The sequence below is a fragment of the Cyrtonyx montezumae genome, unplaced genomic scaffold, assembly GCF_038088225.1.
Source record: "Cyrtonyx montezumae isolate F1298 unplaced genomic scaffold, pur_monq_1.0 scaffold_10, whole genome shotgun sequence".
NCBI lineage: Eukaryota > Metazoa > Chordata > Aves > Galliformes > Odontophoridae > Cyrtonyx > Cyrtonyx montezumae.
The window spans coordinates 58,009,397-58,020,461 of NW_027071826.1; the positions used below are offsets into that span (position 1 = coordinate 58,009,397).

The window sequence follows — 11,065 nt, forward strand, 5'->3', positions numbered from 1 at the left end:
GCTGCCCTCCACAGCATGGAGCTGCAGGGCTCGGGCTGGGTGGTCTGCGTGTGCGTCCCACCCTATGTCCCTCCCTCCCCATCTCACACACACCACAAACCCCCTCCCCACATTTGTGGCATTCCCTCCCCCCCAGCCCCTCCCTCCCTGTAGGTGACCCCATTTTAACGCCGTTCATTCCATGGATCTAAAGTATGTTGTACATACTGCTCAGAGTTGTCTTGCAAGTTAAGGCTTCCCTTTACTATAAGACTTATAAATAATAAAAAGGAAAAAAAAAAACCAACCCAAAACTTATTTTATCCTTCCCCATGGCAACTGTGTTTTCTTGGGGTTGGGGAGGGGGGGAGCAGGGCTGGGAACCTTCCCGTGCTCCTTACTCACCCTGAGGGCAGGCAGCAGCTCTGCTTTATGGCCCCCTGGCTCCTTTTTGGTATCGTTAGCACCCTGAGGGCCACGCTCTGCCCGGATGGGTGGAGCGCAGACCCCTACCCTGTTGCCTCCAGGCTGGGCACAGGCTGCTGCAAGAAGTGCATCACCGCCTTCACCACTTTTTCCGGCACGATGTTGTAGACGGGATGCGTGGGCCGCTGCCAGAGGGAAGGACGAAGTACTTTGAGCCTGAAAAAGCCCTGAAGATGGAGCTGCACATCCCTTCCCCCCGCGTCTTCACTTACCAGGCGGTTTTCGGGGATGCCCAGGACCAGCTCGTGGTGCAGATCTCCGCTGCCAAAGTGCTGGGCAATGGCCAACCCGCTCAGGCAGTAGCAGGTATGGTAGAAGTCCCGTGACCTGGGGTAAGGTGAGGGGGCACGCTGAGCAGGGGGGTCTGGGGCTCTGTACACCCCCACACCCCCCTCGATACTCACTTTCCTGGCTTGTCCAGCAGCCCCCCCGCTGGGCACTGGCAGCACAGCAGGATGTACTCCTGCAGAGCTGACTGGTCGAACATCCAGCGTGACATGCTGAGCGCCGTGTCGCCTGCACGGGGGAGAGGGAGGAAAGGGGGTCTGTTAAACACCCCGAGACCACCGCAGGGAAACCTCTTCCTACCCAAAGATCCCTCCGGGCCCACGCCACGCTTTGTTTCCTCGCTCAAGCTCATTCGTTCCTTCCCCAACCACAAACAGGCACGCTTCTCAGAGCCGAAGCCCGATGCGCCCGCCCCTCTTCTCCTCATTTTTGACCACTCACCCTGAGCGTGAAGGGCACGGTGCAGCAGGGGGAGCAGCCCTGCCTGCCAGAAGGAGTAGCAGCCATCCACCAGCTTGTTGCAGCGGCCCTGGAAGCCTCCCTCGAAGTGCATCTGCCTCCCAGTCACCCAGTGCTGCGTGGGACAGCAGGTGTCATCACCAGGAGCGGGTGTCACCGCCAGGATTGCCACCCCCCCCCACCCCCCCAGCACCACGGCCCCCTGTGATGCTCACCAGCATGCTGCGCAGGTTCAGCAGGTGCTCCTTCTTCAGGATGACCAGGGCTGCCAGCCCACAGAAGGTGTAACCGCCGTGAGCCTCCATGCCTGGCACCCCGCCGATGCCGCCCTCCCAGTTCTGGCACCTGCACGAGGACAACACTAAGGACGGTGACAGAAGGGCCACCAACTGTGCCACCCTCTGGGCCTGGGCTCACCTCGCTATCCACTCAGCTGTCCCAGTGAACAGCGCAGGTGTGAGGACGTTGGTCAGCGATGCCACCACAGCAGCACAGTAGGCACTCCTGGGTGGGGGGGGAAGGGGGCAATGTCTCTGTCTCCCGCCCCTGGGGGGCAGGGGGGCTGCGTAGGGGACAGCTCACCCACCTGACGTCCACCTCACCGCCCACATGCATCAGGAAGGAGCCATCGGGCTGCTTCAGCGTGTGCAGGTACTCCAGCAGCTTCTGCCTGCAGCAGAAGGATGAGGGGGTGTGTGGGGCAACATGGAGCCAGAGCCCCACCCCCAACCGCAGCCCCCCACCACCCTCCTGTACCTATCGATGATGCTATACGCTTCCTCTGTGCCGATGATGCAGAGCGCGTTGACAGCAGCGTAGGTGGGGGCGAGGTGGGGGTGCTGGCCCGGGCCCCCCCCAAACCCCCCCTGGGGACTCTGGCAGCAGCTCAGGAACTGGCAGACGCTGTGGGGACGAGGGGGGAAAAGTTGGGGACAACGACCAGAGAAAGACACCGGTGCGGAGTGGGCAGGAGGATGGCACCCCCAGGGTGGCACTGAGCCTTCCCTTAGCACATCCCATAGTAGCAAAGAGTTCTAGCTCCAGCCCAGCGTCCCCAGGTGTTTCCAGGGGGATTTCCACCTTGGTGATGTGTCCCATCTGTCCTGGGGAGCACCCCGCCCCACAGGAGGTGGATGCTGGCTCCTGTATCTCCCCCCACCTCCCTCTGTCACGAGATGCTGGCCGGCAAGAATAGGCAGCATTGAGGGCCCCGCAGGACACAAAGCACCGTTGTGCCGGCGCCAGGGACACGGGGACGGCGGGAGGTGGCCCCAAAGGACAGGGCAGCGGGCACCTCTGGGAGCAGGCCGCCCACGCTGAGCAGCTCTGACATGGCTCACGGGGTGCAGCCCCCTCGGTGCCCCCCCAGGACTGGGGGAGGACTTACTCGGAGGCGACTGACTGGGGAATGGGCTCCTCCAGCAGCTCCAGGCTGTGCAGGATCCAGTAGCAGAGCCAGGGACGGCTGGCATCCAGACACTACAGGGACAGGAGGGGGGGACACGAGAGGCTACAGGGGCTCCGGGCAGGGCAAATCCCAAATCCACCGCCCTGAGGAACCCCGTGGCACAGGAGCAACCTCCAGGGCAGGAAGCACTCGGTGACAATTGAAGGGTTCATCAAGGAGCCCTGGGGCTGCACTCCGTACCTCGTAGGCTTCACCCAGCTGCCGGAGGCCTCTCTTCAGGTAGTGGAAGTGCTTCTCCCTCTGCAGGACGAACCTGCAAGGCAGCAGGCAGGGCTCAGCTTTGCCCCAGGCCAGAACGTGCTGGGAGAGCACTCACAGGTGGACTTACTGCACACTGTGGTGGTTCGTCTTGTAGGCATCGAACACCTCCTGCACAATGTCCTCCACTTTGCTCTGCGGCGCAAGAAGGAGAGCACGCAGTCAGTGCCAGGAGCTGCCACGCCATGCAGCCTCTGCTCACTTTAGGTCTAAGGTTAAAGCTTTCTCCCCGTCCCGCCCCAGCACCCCAGGGGCTGAGGGTGCTGATGCAAGAAGTGCAGCTGGGGCTTCCTAGCCCCAGGGTTAAGCAATGCACCCTGGAGCTGGAGAAGGGGAATTCAGCCCCTCACTGCCTCACACCTGGCCCCATGGAGCCTCAGACCCTGGCACTCTCGGACCCCAGACCCACAGCATCGCCCAGCTGCAGCCCCTCAGACCTCGATCCTTCAGCCCCTCTCGGACCTCAGCCTCATCCCCCGCCCCTCAGCCCCAGCTCCACGGCTCCCACACATCCCCGTGCTCCGCAGCCTGCCCCTCAGACCCCAGTACCTCAGATCCCGGCCCCACGCCCCTCTCAGACCCCGCAACCAGATCAATGGCCCCTTCACACCCCGCATCCCGCAGCCCCCCTCCGATCCCGGTCCCCTGACCACCTCACTCTCCGACCCCTCAGACCGCACTATACCTCAGCCCCGGCCCCGCAGCCTCTCAGACCCCGATCCCTCATCCCCCCGGCCCCACAACCTCTCTCTCCCCGCACCTGCTCGGCGGAGGTGTGCGTCCTCACGCCGTCCTCCCGCAACCGCCGCCTCCCGCCGGGGCCGTGCGGACCGGGGCCCTGCGGGCAGGCCCCCGCCATGCTGCTGCCGGCCGGGCCGACGGCGGCCGGGCGGGGACAAAAGACCACGCCCCCTTTTCGCGGCGACCACGCCCACTCCCTTCTCTGACCACGCCCAGTTCGCCCGGAAAGCCCCGCCCACTCCGGGGCAGCGGGCGCTGCGTGGCGGCGCGGTGGCGTTGCGGGGTCACGTGGCTCCGTGTCGCAGCGTGGCCGCGGTGTCACTTCGCGGCGTCGCGACGCTCGGGCCGGGCCCGGGGTAGCTCTGAACGTCCCAACCCCGTAACCCCCCGCCCACCCCCGGTGCTGCCTCCCCGGTGACACGGGAGTCCCCACCGTCGCTGCTGTCCCCTGCTGTGACCCCGGGCGTTCCCTGCTGCGTCCCCACCTGTCACCCGCACACCCTGCCCCAAACCCTCGGCCGTGCCCCCTGCACCCCCCTCCCGGTGACCCTCCCGGTGACCCCCAGATATCCGCTGCTGCGTTCCCATCCGTGTCACCCACGTCCCTTGGGCCCAAATCTGTGCACGTGCTCCCCCGGGCACTGGTTCACCCCCCCCCCCCCCCCGGTTCCTCCTGCCCCATCTGCACGTTGGAGCATCTGTACCCCCAGTGCTTCCCCAGCGACGTCTTACACGGATGTCCCCCGGTGTGTCCTCATCTGTCACCCACCAAACTCCCGTCCATCGTATCCCCACGACCCCCCCCTCCCCAAACCCATCCCCCACATCCCCTAGTCCCTCCCTATATCCCCCCCCACCCCATCCCCCACATCCCCCTCTTTAAAAACACGTGTGCCTCCACCTTTCTCCCCCTCCCTCTCTCCCGGTTGCCCGGCGCATCCCCGCGCCCCGCCCCGGTGCCATCCCGCAGGATCCCCGCCCCCGGCCCGGCGGCGCCGCGAGGCCGCCATGGCCAAGCAGTACGACGTGCTGTTCCGCCTGCTGCTGCTCGGCGACTCGGGCGTGGGCAAGACGTGCCTGCTGTGCCGCTTTACCGACAGCGAGTTTCACCCGGCGCACATCTCCACCATCGGTACCCGCACCCCGGGGATGCGGAGGGGATGGAGGGGGGGGGTGGCAGCTACGGGAAAGCGGGCGGGTAGCGGGAGCAACGGGAAAGCGGGGGTAGCGGGTGGGGGGGGGGAGGGAGCAGAGCGGGGGCAACGGGAGCTGGGAACGCCGGGGGAGAGAGGGAACCGGGAGCATCGCGGTACCGGGAGGCTGGGGGCACCTGGGAACCGGGGGCACCGGGAGCGGTGGGCAGTGGGAAAATGGGAAACCGGGAGCAACGGGAAGAGGGGAAACTGGGGAAGAAGGAGCTGGGAGAATTGGGAAGGTGGGGAGCGGCACCGGGAAACCGCGGGGAAGTAGGGGCAGCAGGAGCCACCGCGCTGGGGACGGCAGCAGCGGGGAGCTGCAGTGCTGGGGGCATCACAGGAGCGCGGTGGGGGCTCAGTGTGTGGCACAGCACAGCTCGCTGCGGGCCGGGAGGGATGAAGGCAGCGGGGGGGGGGTGTCCCTGGTCCCGGAGGGGGGGCACGGAGCAGTCCCAGCCCCCACCCCCCTTCCCCTGAGAAGAATAACGGTAATAATGCTGCCCTCCTCCCACTCAGGGGTGGATTTCAAGATGAAGACCATCGAGGTGGATGGCATCAAGGTGCGCATCCAGATCTGGTGAGTGCTCGGGGGGCGGGGGAGGGGGGGGGCCGCGCCCCGTGGTGGCCCCACTCGGGGTTCAGCTGGGGTGTGGGGTGGTGTGAGGAGTGACCCCACCCCCTCTCCCCAACCCCCTCCATGCCCCCAGGGACACAGCAGGGCAGGAGCGGTACCAGACCATCACCAAGCAGTACTACCGGCGGGCACAGGTAATAGGGGAACAAGGGGGTGAAACTGAGGCACGGGGAGGTCCAGGTGCTGCCCCCCCCCGCCTCCCCCCCCGGTGCCTCTCCTGTAGGGCATCTTCCTGGTGTATGACATCAGCAGCGAGCGCTCCTACCAGCACATCGTCAAGTGGGCCAGCGACGTGGACGAGGTGGGGGCTCAGAGGGGGGTCCCTCTCGTTTATAGGTGGGAGGAGAGGGGCTGATGTGCTGCCCACCCCCCCCCCATTTCTTTTCTCAGTATGCACCCGACGGCGTCCAGAAGATCCTCATTGGGAACAAAGCGGATGAGGAGCACAAGAGGCAAGTGGCCAAAGAGCAAGGGCTGCAGGTGAGCTGGGGGCGGGGGGGCAGCACCAGGACCCCCCCCCAGGGCCTCGTGCATCCTGAGCATCCCTAAGCATCCCCCTGCACTCCCCCCAGCGTCACGCAGGATCTCTCTCCAAATGCCCCCCCCCCAATTCATGGCTGTAGAATGTGCACCCCATGGGTCCATCCACCTGTCCCAGTGCTGGGAGCCAGAAGGGCTTGGGGGGGGTGGGGGGGTGGATAATGGTGACAAATGAAGGGGGGGGGGTTAACCCCTCACCCCAAAATCCCATCGGCACCGCCGAGCCCTTTGCCTCGCAGCTTGCCCGGGAGTATGGAATGGACTTCTACGAGACCAGTGCCTGCAGCAACCTGAACATAAAGGAGGTGCGTGGGGCCGAAGGGGGGTGCGTCCCACCCCATCCCAAAGGCTGACCCCGTTTCCCCGCAGTCCTTCACCCGGCTGACGGAGCTGGTGCTGCAGGCTCACCGCAAGGAGCTGGCAGGGCTGCGCACTGCCACGGCCCCCCCAGAGCTGGCCCAGCTGGAAGAGGATGAGCAGCAGACCCCGGGGGGGATCGACAACCCCAAAAACTGCTGGTGTTGAAGCCTGGCCTCCCCCGGCCCTGCTACAGAGGGGGCATGGTGGGGGGGCACAAGGGATGGGGACTTACCCCCCCCACTTCACCGCAACCCCTTGGTGTTTGGGGGGGGGGGGGTCTCGGCACTGTTTGCACACCCCGCACCCCTGTTTTGCACTGTTTCCACAATAAAGGAGATGCTGGAGCCCCCCCCACTGGGAGCGGTGTCACCCGGCGGTGCCACCGTGGCGTCCCCGGCACTGCGGCAACCCGAGCAGTGATGAATAATGGAGGGGACCCGCCAGTGTCCCCTTTCCCAGGGTGGAGACAGGGTGGCAGAGATGCAGTGGGAACGGGGCCGTGGCCACCAAGCTGCGGGCACTGGGATGGGCGGGCAGCGGGATGCTGGTGGGAACTGGGAAGTGTGGGCATTAGGATGATCGTAGGCAGCGGGGTGGAGGGGCAGCAGGATGGCGGTGGCTGTCAGGGTAGTGGTGGGCACTGGGACGTGTTGGTGTTGGGATGGTGTTGAGCACAGGGCTGGGTGGGCACTAGAACGGTGACAGGCGCCAGTGCACACACACATTGGGTGTGCACTGGGGTGGAATGGCATTAGAATGGTGGTGGGCACTGGGACGGATGCGTAAACGAGGTGGTGGGGGGCAGCTGGATGGTTGGGCACTAGGACAACGCGGGGGCAAGCGCGCCCAGCACCCCCCATCCACCTGGCTTCTTCTAGCTCCACACTGTGGCAGCGACATGAATAATTGAGGCCGGTGGCACTGCCCTGGCCTTCCCCCGCCCTGTTCCTGGGCAGGTGCCAGCGGGTGGGCTGGCTCTGGTTTCCACCCACTCACGTGGGTGCAGGGCAGCCTTTAAGGCGGGCGGGCGGGCGGCAGAGCACGCCATCACCCGCAGCCATGAGCGTCCCCATCGCCAAGTCCTTCTACGACCTGAGTGCCACCTCCTTGCAGGGGGAGAAGGTGGACTTCAACGTCTTCCGAGGGCGCGTGGTCCTCATCGAGAACGTGGCGTCGCTCTGAGGGACCACGGTGCGGGACTACACCCAGCTCAACCAGCTGCAGGCACGCTACCCACGGCGGCTGGTGGTGCTGGGCTTCCCCTGCAACCAGTTCGGCTACCAGGTAAAAAGCCACGGGGACGAGGGGATCGCGGGGGGTCAGCCACAACACGCCTCAGCCCCTCGTATCCTTGCCAGGAGAACGGCACCAACGAGGAGATCCTCAACTGCCTCAAGCACGTGCGGCCGGGGGGTGGCTTCGAGCCCAACTTCACCCTGTTCCAGAAGTGCCAGGTGAACGGGCAGGATACCCACCCCGTCTTTGCCTACCTGAAGGCCCACCTGCCCGCCCCGGTGGATGAGGCAGATCACCTGATGACCGAACCCCGCTTCCTGGTGTGGAGCCCCGTGAGGCGCTCCGACATCTCCTGGAACTTTGAGAAGTTCCTGGTGGGGCCCGAGGGGGAACCTTTCCGCCGCTACAGCCCTCGCCTGCCCACTGCCCAGATCGAGCCCGACATCCAGCGCCTCCTCAAGCTGGCCAAGTAGGGCCAGACCCCCCCCACCCACACAGCCCTTGCCCTCCGCCGGGTGACGGCCCCCTCCGAAACCCTCCCGGGGAGTGGGCCTGATGGGGTGGAGGGCTGGGGCCGCTGGGATGGGGGCCAGAGGCAATAAATGAGCTGGAGGCAGCACCTGAGACCAACCCCCCGCCCCCCCTCCTCTTTCCTTCCTGGTTTTTGAGACACCGAGCGCATGGGATGCAGGAAGTGCCCGTGGGGGGTGGAACAGTGCCAAGCCTGGGGCAGCCCCACGGCAGGGAGGGAGGGAGGGAGGAGGTGGAAGCAGTTTCTGCAGCCTCACAGTGAGGGTGTGCCACCCTGCCCTGCCCACGGCAGGAATGAGTGCCCCCAAGTGGGGCACAGCAGCTACGGTGAGGCAACAGCCCTACAAGGGGGAATGATGCAGGTAGGGGGTTAGGAGCAGAGCAAGCACTGGAATGTGGGGCACAGGGGGACCACATCACCCCCAGCCCCTATTTCCATTTCGGGGGGGGGGGGGTGTGGGAGGAGGGAACAAACACAGAATGCCCCAGCATGCAGCTCCGAGCTGTACCACATTCACCTTTATTGCTCACGCTCCTCTGGCGGCTGTGCTACGTGGAATCGCTTCGGGGTGCCAACAGGCTGCACCCCCACCCCCACCTTTCCTTTCTTCAGCACAAAGGGGGCTCAAGTCAGGGCTGAAGACCCCCCCCCACACACACCCCCGGGTTATAAACTGCCTTCAGAAGAGCGGGGTCATTTGGCGTGGGTCGTCAGGCAGGATGCTGACCGAGTCCTCAGCGCGGCCACACAGCAGGCACAGCATAGTGTACTCCTGGAGCAGAACACGGCACAGGGAGGGGGGCTCAGGCCACGCTATCCCCTCCCTCCACCACCGAGGAAACCTGAGCTGGGGCCGACACCCGATCCCCGATTGCAATCAGATCGCAGCGGATTGCGTTTCGCCCCCCAGGACCCCGTCCCACCGGCTGCCCGGAGCCCATTTTCCAGTGCTTTGCTTCTGAATGGGAAATGTGCCAGGGAAGAGGGATGGGGAGCGTGGGGTGGCCGCTTTCGTGTGTGCCACGGAGCTCCTGAGCTGCACATGAGCGATACCGGGATCAGTGCCATCGCCGCAGGTGACCCCGAGCTGCTGCTCACCTCCAGCTCCCTCCAGTGGCTGTGAGGGTGGGCGGGCACCAGCAAGGCTGAGGGCAACCCCGCAGCTGGGGAGACCCTGCGGCACAGCAGAACACCCCCAATTCCCAGAGGATGTACCTGGTAGTCATCCACCACGCTGAAGGTGTACTCGTGGCGTGCGATCAGGTGGTGGCAGTTCTTGCACAGGTCTGTGGAGGAGACCAGGTAAGGGCCTTCAGGGATGGGGATCTGCCCAGTTGCGGGCACAGTGGTCACTGGGGACCCTCGGCTTCGCTCCTGAACCCAGCTGAGGCCCCGTGTGGGGCTAAGTCCCTACCCTGCGATGCTGAGCCCCCTGATCCCCAGGCAAGGTCTCAAAGCACCAACCCCCCCACCCCCCCAGCGCCTCAGTGGGCACCAAACCCTCAATATCCCCCCCCCCAAGGCTTCAGACTCCCAACAATTACCCCCTTAAGGCACCAGACTAACCAGAGCCCCTAATATCTCCCAAAAGGCCCCCAACCCCCCTCCCTTTGAAGCACCAAACCCCACCAATTACCCCTTCAGACACCAGACCTCCAGCACCCTGAGCCCCAACCCCCCCCCTTCCACAAGAACGATCACACCCCCCTAAGCAACGCCCGGAACCGCCCCCCAAGAGCCCGGTCCACCCCACCAGACCCCCAACCCCTCAGGCTCACGATCGTAGGTGATGATCTCATCGTCGCCGTGCAGGCCGGAGGCGCGGTTGCCCAGCAGCACGAAGTCACGGCGGCCGCATCGCGCGCACCCCACGAAGTTGAGGAGGAAGGAGCCGCCCTCCAGGCAGGTGGTGCCCTGCGAGGTGACACCGCACCGCTCGGTACCGGGCTCCGGCCCTCCCGGTGCCGCCCGACATCCCCGGCCCGCCTGCGGCCTACCCGCTCCGGGTACTCCGTGCCCACGCAGCCCCCGCACATCTCGCCGCTTCTCGCGACACTTCCGCCGCTTCTCGCGAGACTTTTCGCAGGGGGGCGTGGCTTTTGCTCCTCGTTAAGAGGGGCGGGAGGAAGGGGGGGATGCTCGGAGCTCTGGGGGGGGAGGTCTTGGTGTTAATTGGCGACGTTAATTAGGGGTGGCTGGCACTTAGTCGGTGTGGGGAGGGCTCCTCGGGCTGGTGGGGCACCGGCTGCGGGAGTCCAGCGTGAACCGGCGGGGCGCTGAGGACCGAGACGGGTTGCCCGGGAATAATGAGGGGGTATCCAGGGCCGTGGGGGGGCACCCAGCGCTACGTGGGGGCACCCAGCGCTAGCCCGGGGGAACGTAGGGCCGCTGTGGGTCACCTGGCACTAAATGGGTGACACCCAGGACCGAGTGGGGTCACCCAGCGCTGATGAGGGTGTACCCAAGACTACTGGAGGGAGGGAGGGGGTCACCAGGGCGTCTCGTAGACCTAATTAGGGTCCCCAGCGCTAAATGAGGGAGTAAGCATCGCTATGGGGAGGCAGCCAGCACACAGTGGGTGGGATCGTAGGATTAATTGGGACTCCCCAGCCGTATCAGGGAGGGAGGGGGAGGGTAACTAAGGCCAATTGGGGGCACCTACCACTTCCTTGGAGGACGCACAAAGCTATTGGGGGGTTCACCTAGCCCTAACTGGGGGGGGCACTTCGAACCGACTGGGGTTACCCATCCCTAACTGGGAGAGCTCCTCGGCCCCCCCCGCCATCCCGTCTCTCTCCGCCCCGCTCCTCCCTCCCGGCTCTCCCGGTACCGGCGGTGCTGGCCGGGGCGGGCCGCCGTGCTGCATTGCGGGGCGGCACAGCGTCCCC

At 65.4% G+C, this 11,065-nt stretch overlaps 4 protein-coding genes across 5 annotated transcripts; 2 read left to right on the forward strand and 2 right to left on the reverse strand.

Moving 5' to 3' along the window:
- Positions 1-216: 216 nt before the first annotated feature.
- Positions 217-3,815, reverse strand: FNTB (farnesyltransferase, CAAX box, subunit beta). Its single transcript, XM_065755538.1, has 12 exons — positions 3,699-3,815; positions 3,009-3,073; positions 2,861-2,933; positions 2,600-2,691; positions 1,969-2,115; positions 1,799-1,882; positions 1,630-1,716; positions 1,428-1,557; positions 1,195-1,327; positions 870-981; positions 678-792; positions 217-590 (listed from the first exon to the last, which is right to left on the reverse strand). Exons 1-12 carry the CDS (start codon positions 3,795-3,797, stop codon positions 489-491), a joined length of 1,239 nt encoding a protein of 412 aa, XP_065611610.1. The 5' UTR covers positions 3,798-3,815; the 3' UTR covers positions 217-488.
- A 786-nt stretch (positions 3,816-4,601) lies between these two features.
- Positions 4,602-6,639, forward strand: RAB15 (RAB15, member RAS oncogene family). Its single transcript, XM_065755527.1, has 7 exons — positions 4,602-4,811; positions 5,392-5,452; positions 5,583-5,643; positions 5,733-5,810; positions 5,900-5,989; positions 6,289-6,354; positions 6,419-6,639. The coding sequence occupies exons 1-7, from the start codon at positions 4,688-4,690 to the stop codon at positions 6,572-6,574; spliced, it is 636 nt and encodes a 211-aa protein (XP_065611599.1). The 5' UTR covers positions 4,602-4,687; the 3' UTR covers positions 6,575-6,639.
- A 774-nt stretch (positions 6,640-7,413) lies between these two features.
- Positions 7,414-8,264, forward strand: GPX2 (glutathione peroxidase 2). The gene is made up of 2 exons (XM_065729101.1): positions 7,414-7,693; positions 7,768-8,264. Exons 1-2 carry the CDS (start codon positions 7,469-7,471, stop codon positions 8,116-8,118), a joined length of 576 nt encoding a protein of 191 aa, XP_065585173.1. The 5' UTR covers positions 7,414-7,468; the 3' UTR covers positions 8,119-8,264.
- A 494-nt stretch (positions 8,265-8,758) lies between these two features.
- On the reverse strand, positions 8,759-11,058 carry CHURC1 (churchill domain containing 1). Of its 2 annotated transcripts, none has more exons than XM_065755546.1 (4): positions 11,008-11,058; positions 9,956-10,091; positions 9,393-9,463; positions 8,759-8,949 (listed from the first exon to the last, which is right to left on the reverse strand). In XM_065755546.1, the coding sequence occupies exons 1-4, from the start codon at positions 11,041-11,043 to the stop codon at positions 8,857-8,859; spliced, it is 336 nt and encodes a 111-aa protein (XP_065611618.1). In that variant the 5' UTR covers positions 11,044-11,058; the 3' UTR covers positions 8,759-8,856. The 2 variants fall into 2 exon arrangements, with proteins under 2 accessions (XP_065611618.1, XP_065611617.1); XM_065755545.1 differs by lacking the exon at positions 11,008-11,058 and adding an exon at positions 10,175-10,251.
- Positions 11,059-11,065: the final 7 nt, after the last annotated feature.

What these genes read in the sequence shown, in the direction of transcription:
- RAB15 (XM_065755527.1), top strand. Translation starts at nt 4,688, where the DNA reads ATGGCCAAGCAGTACGACGTGCTGTTCCGCCTGCTGCTGCTCGGCGAC. An exon ending in GGCGCACATCTCCACCATCG is followed by an intron (nt 4,812 to 5,391) that starts GTACCCGCACCC and finishes CCTCCCACTCAG; the next exon opens with GGGTGGATTTCAAGATGAAG. An exon ending in CCAAAGAGCAAGGGCTGCAG is followed by an intron (nt 5,990 to 6,288) that starts GTGAGCTGGGGG and finishes TTTGCCTCGCAG; the next exon opens with CTTGCCCGGGAGTATGGAAT.
- FNTB (XM_065755538.1), bottom strand. Translation starts at nt 3,797, where the DNA reads ATGGCGGGGGCCTGCCCGCAGGGCCCCGGTCCGCACGGCCCCGGCGGG. An exon ending in ACAGCTGAGTGGATAGCGAG is followed by an intron (nt 1,558 to 1,629) that starts GTGAGCCCAGGC and finishes GTCCTCGTGCAG; the next exon opens with GTGCCAGAACTGGGAGGGCG. An exon ending in CCGTGCCCTTCACGCTCAGG is followed by an intron (nt 982 to 1,194) that starts GTGAGTGGTCAA and finishes TCCCCCGTGCAG; the next exon opens with GCGACACGGCGCTCAGCATG.
- CHURC1 (XM_065755545.1), bottom strand. Translation starts at nt 10,213, where the DNA reads ATGTGCGGGGGCTGCGTGGGCACGGAGTACCCGGAGCGG. An exon ending in GCACGGAGTACCCGGAGCGG is followed by an intron (nt 10,092 to 10,174) that starts GTAGGCCGCAGG and finishes GTCACCTCGCAG; the next exon opens with GGCACCACCTGCCTGGAGGG. An exon ending in TGAGATCATCACCTACGATC is followed by an intron (nt 9,464 to 9,955) that starts GTGAGCCTGAGG and finishes TCTCCTCCACAG; the next exon opens with ACCTGTGCAAGAACTGCCAC.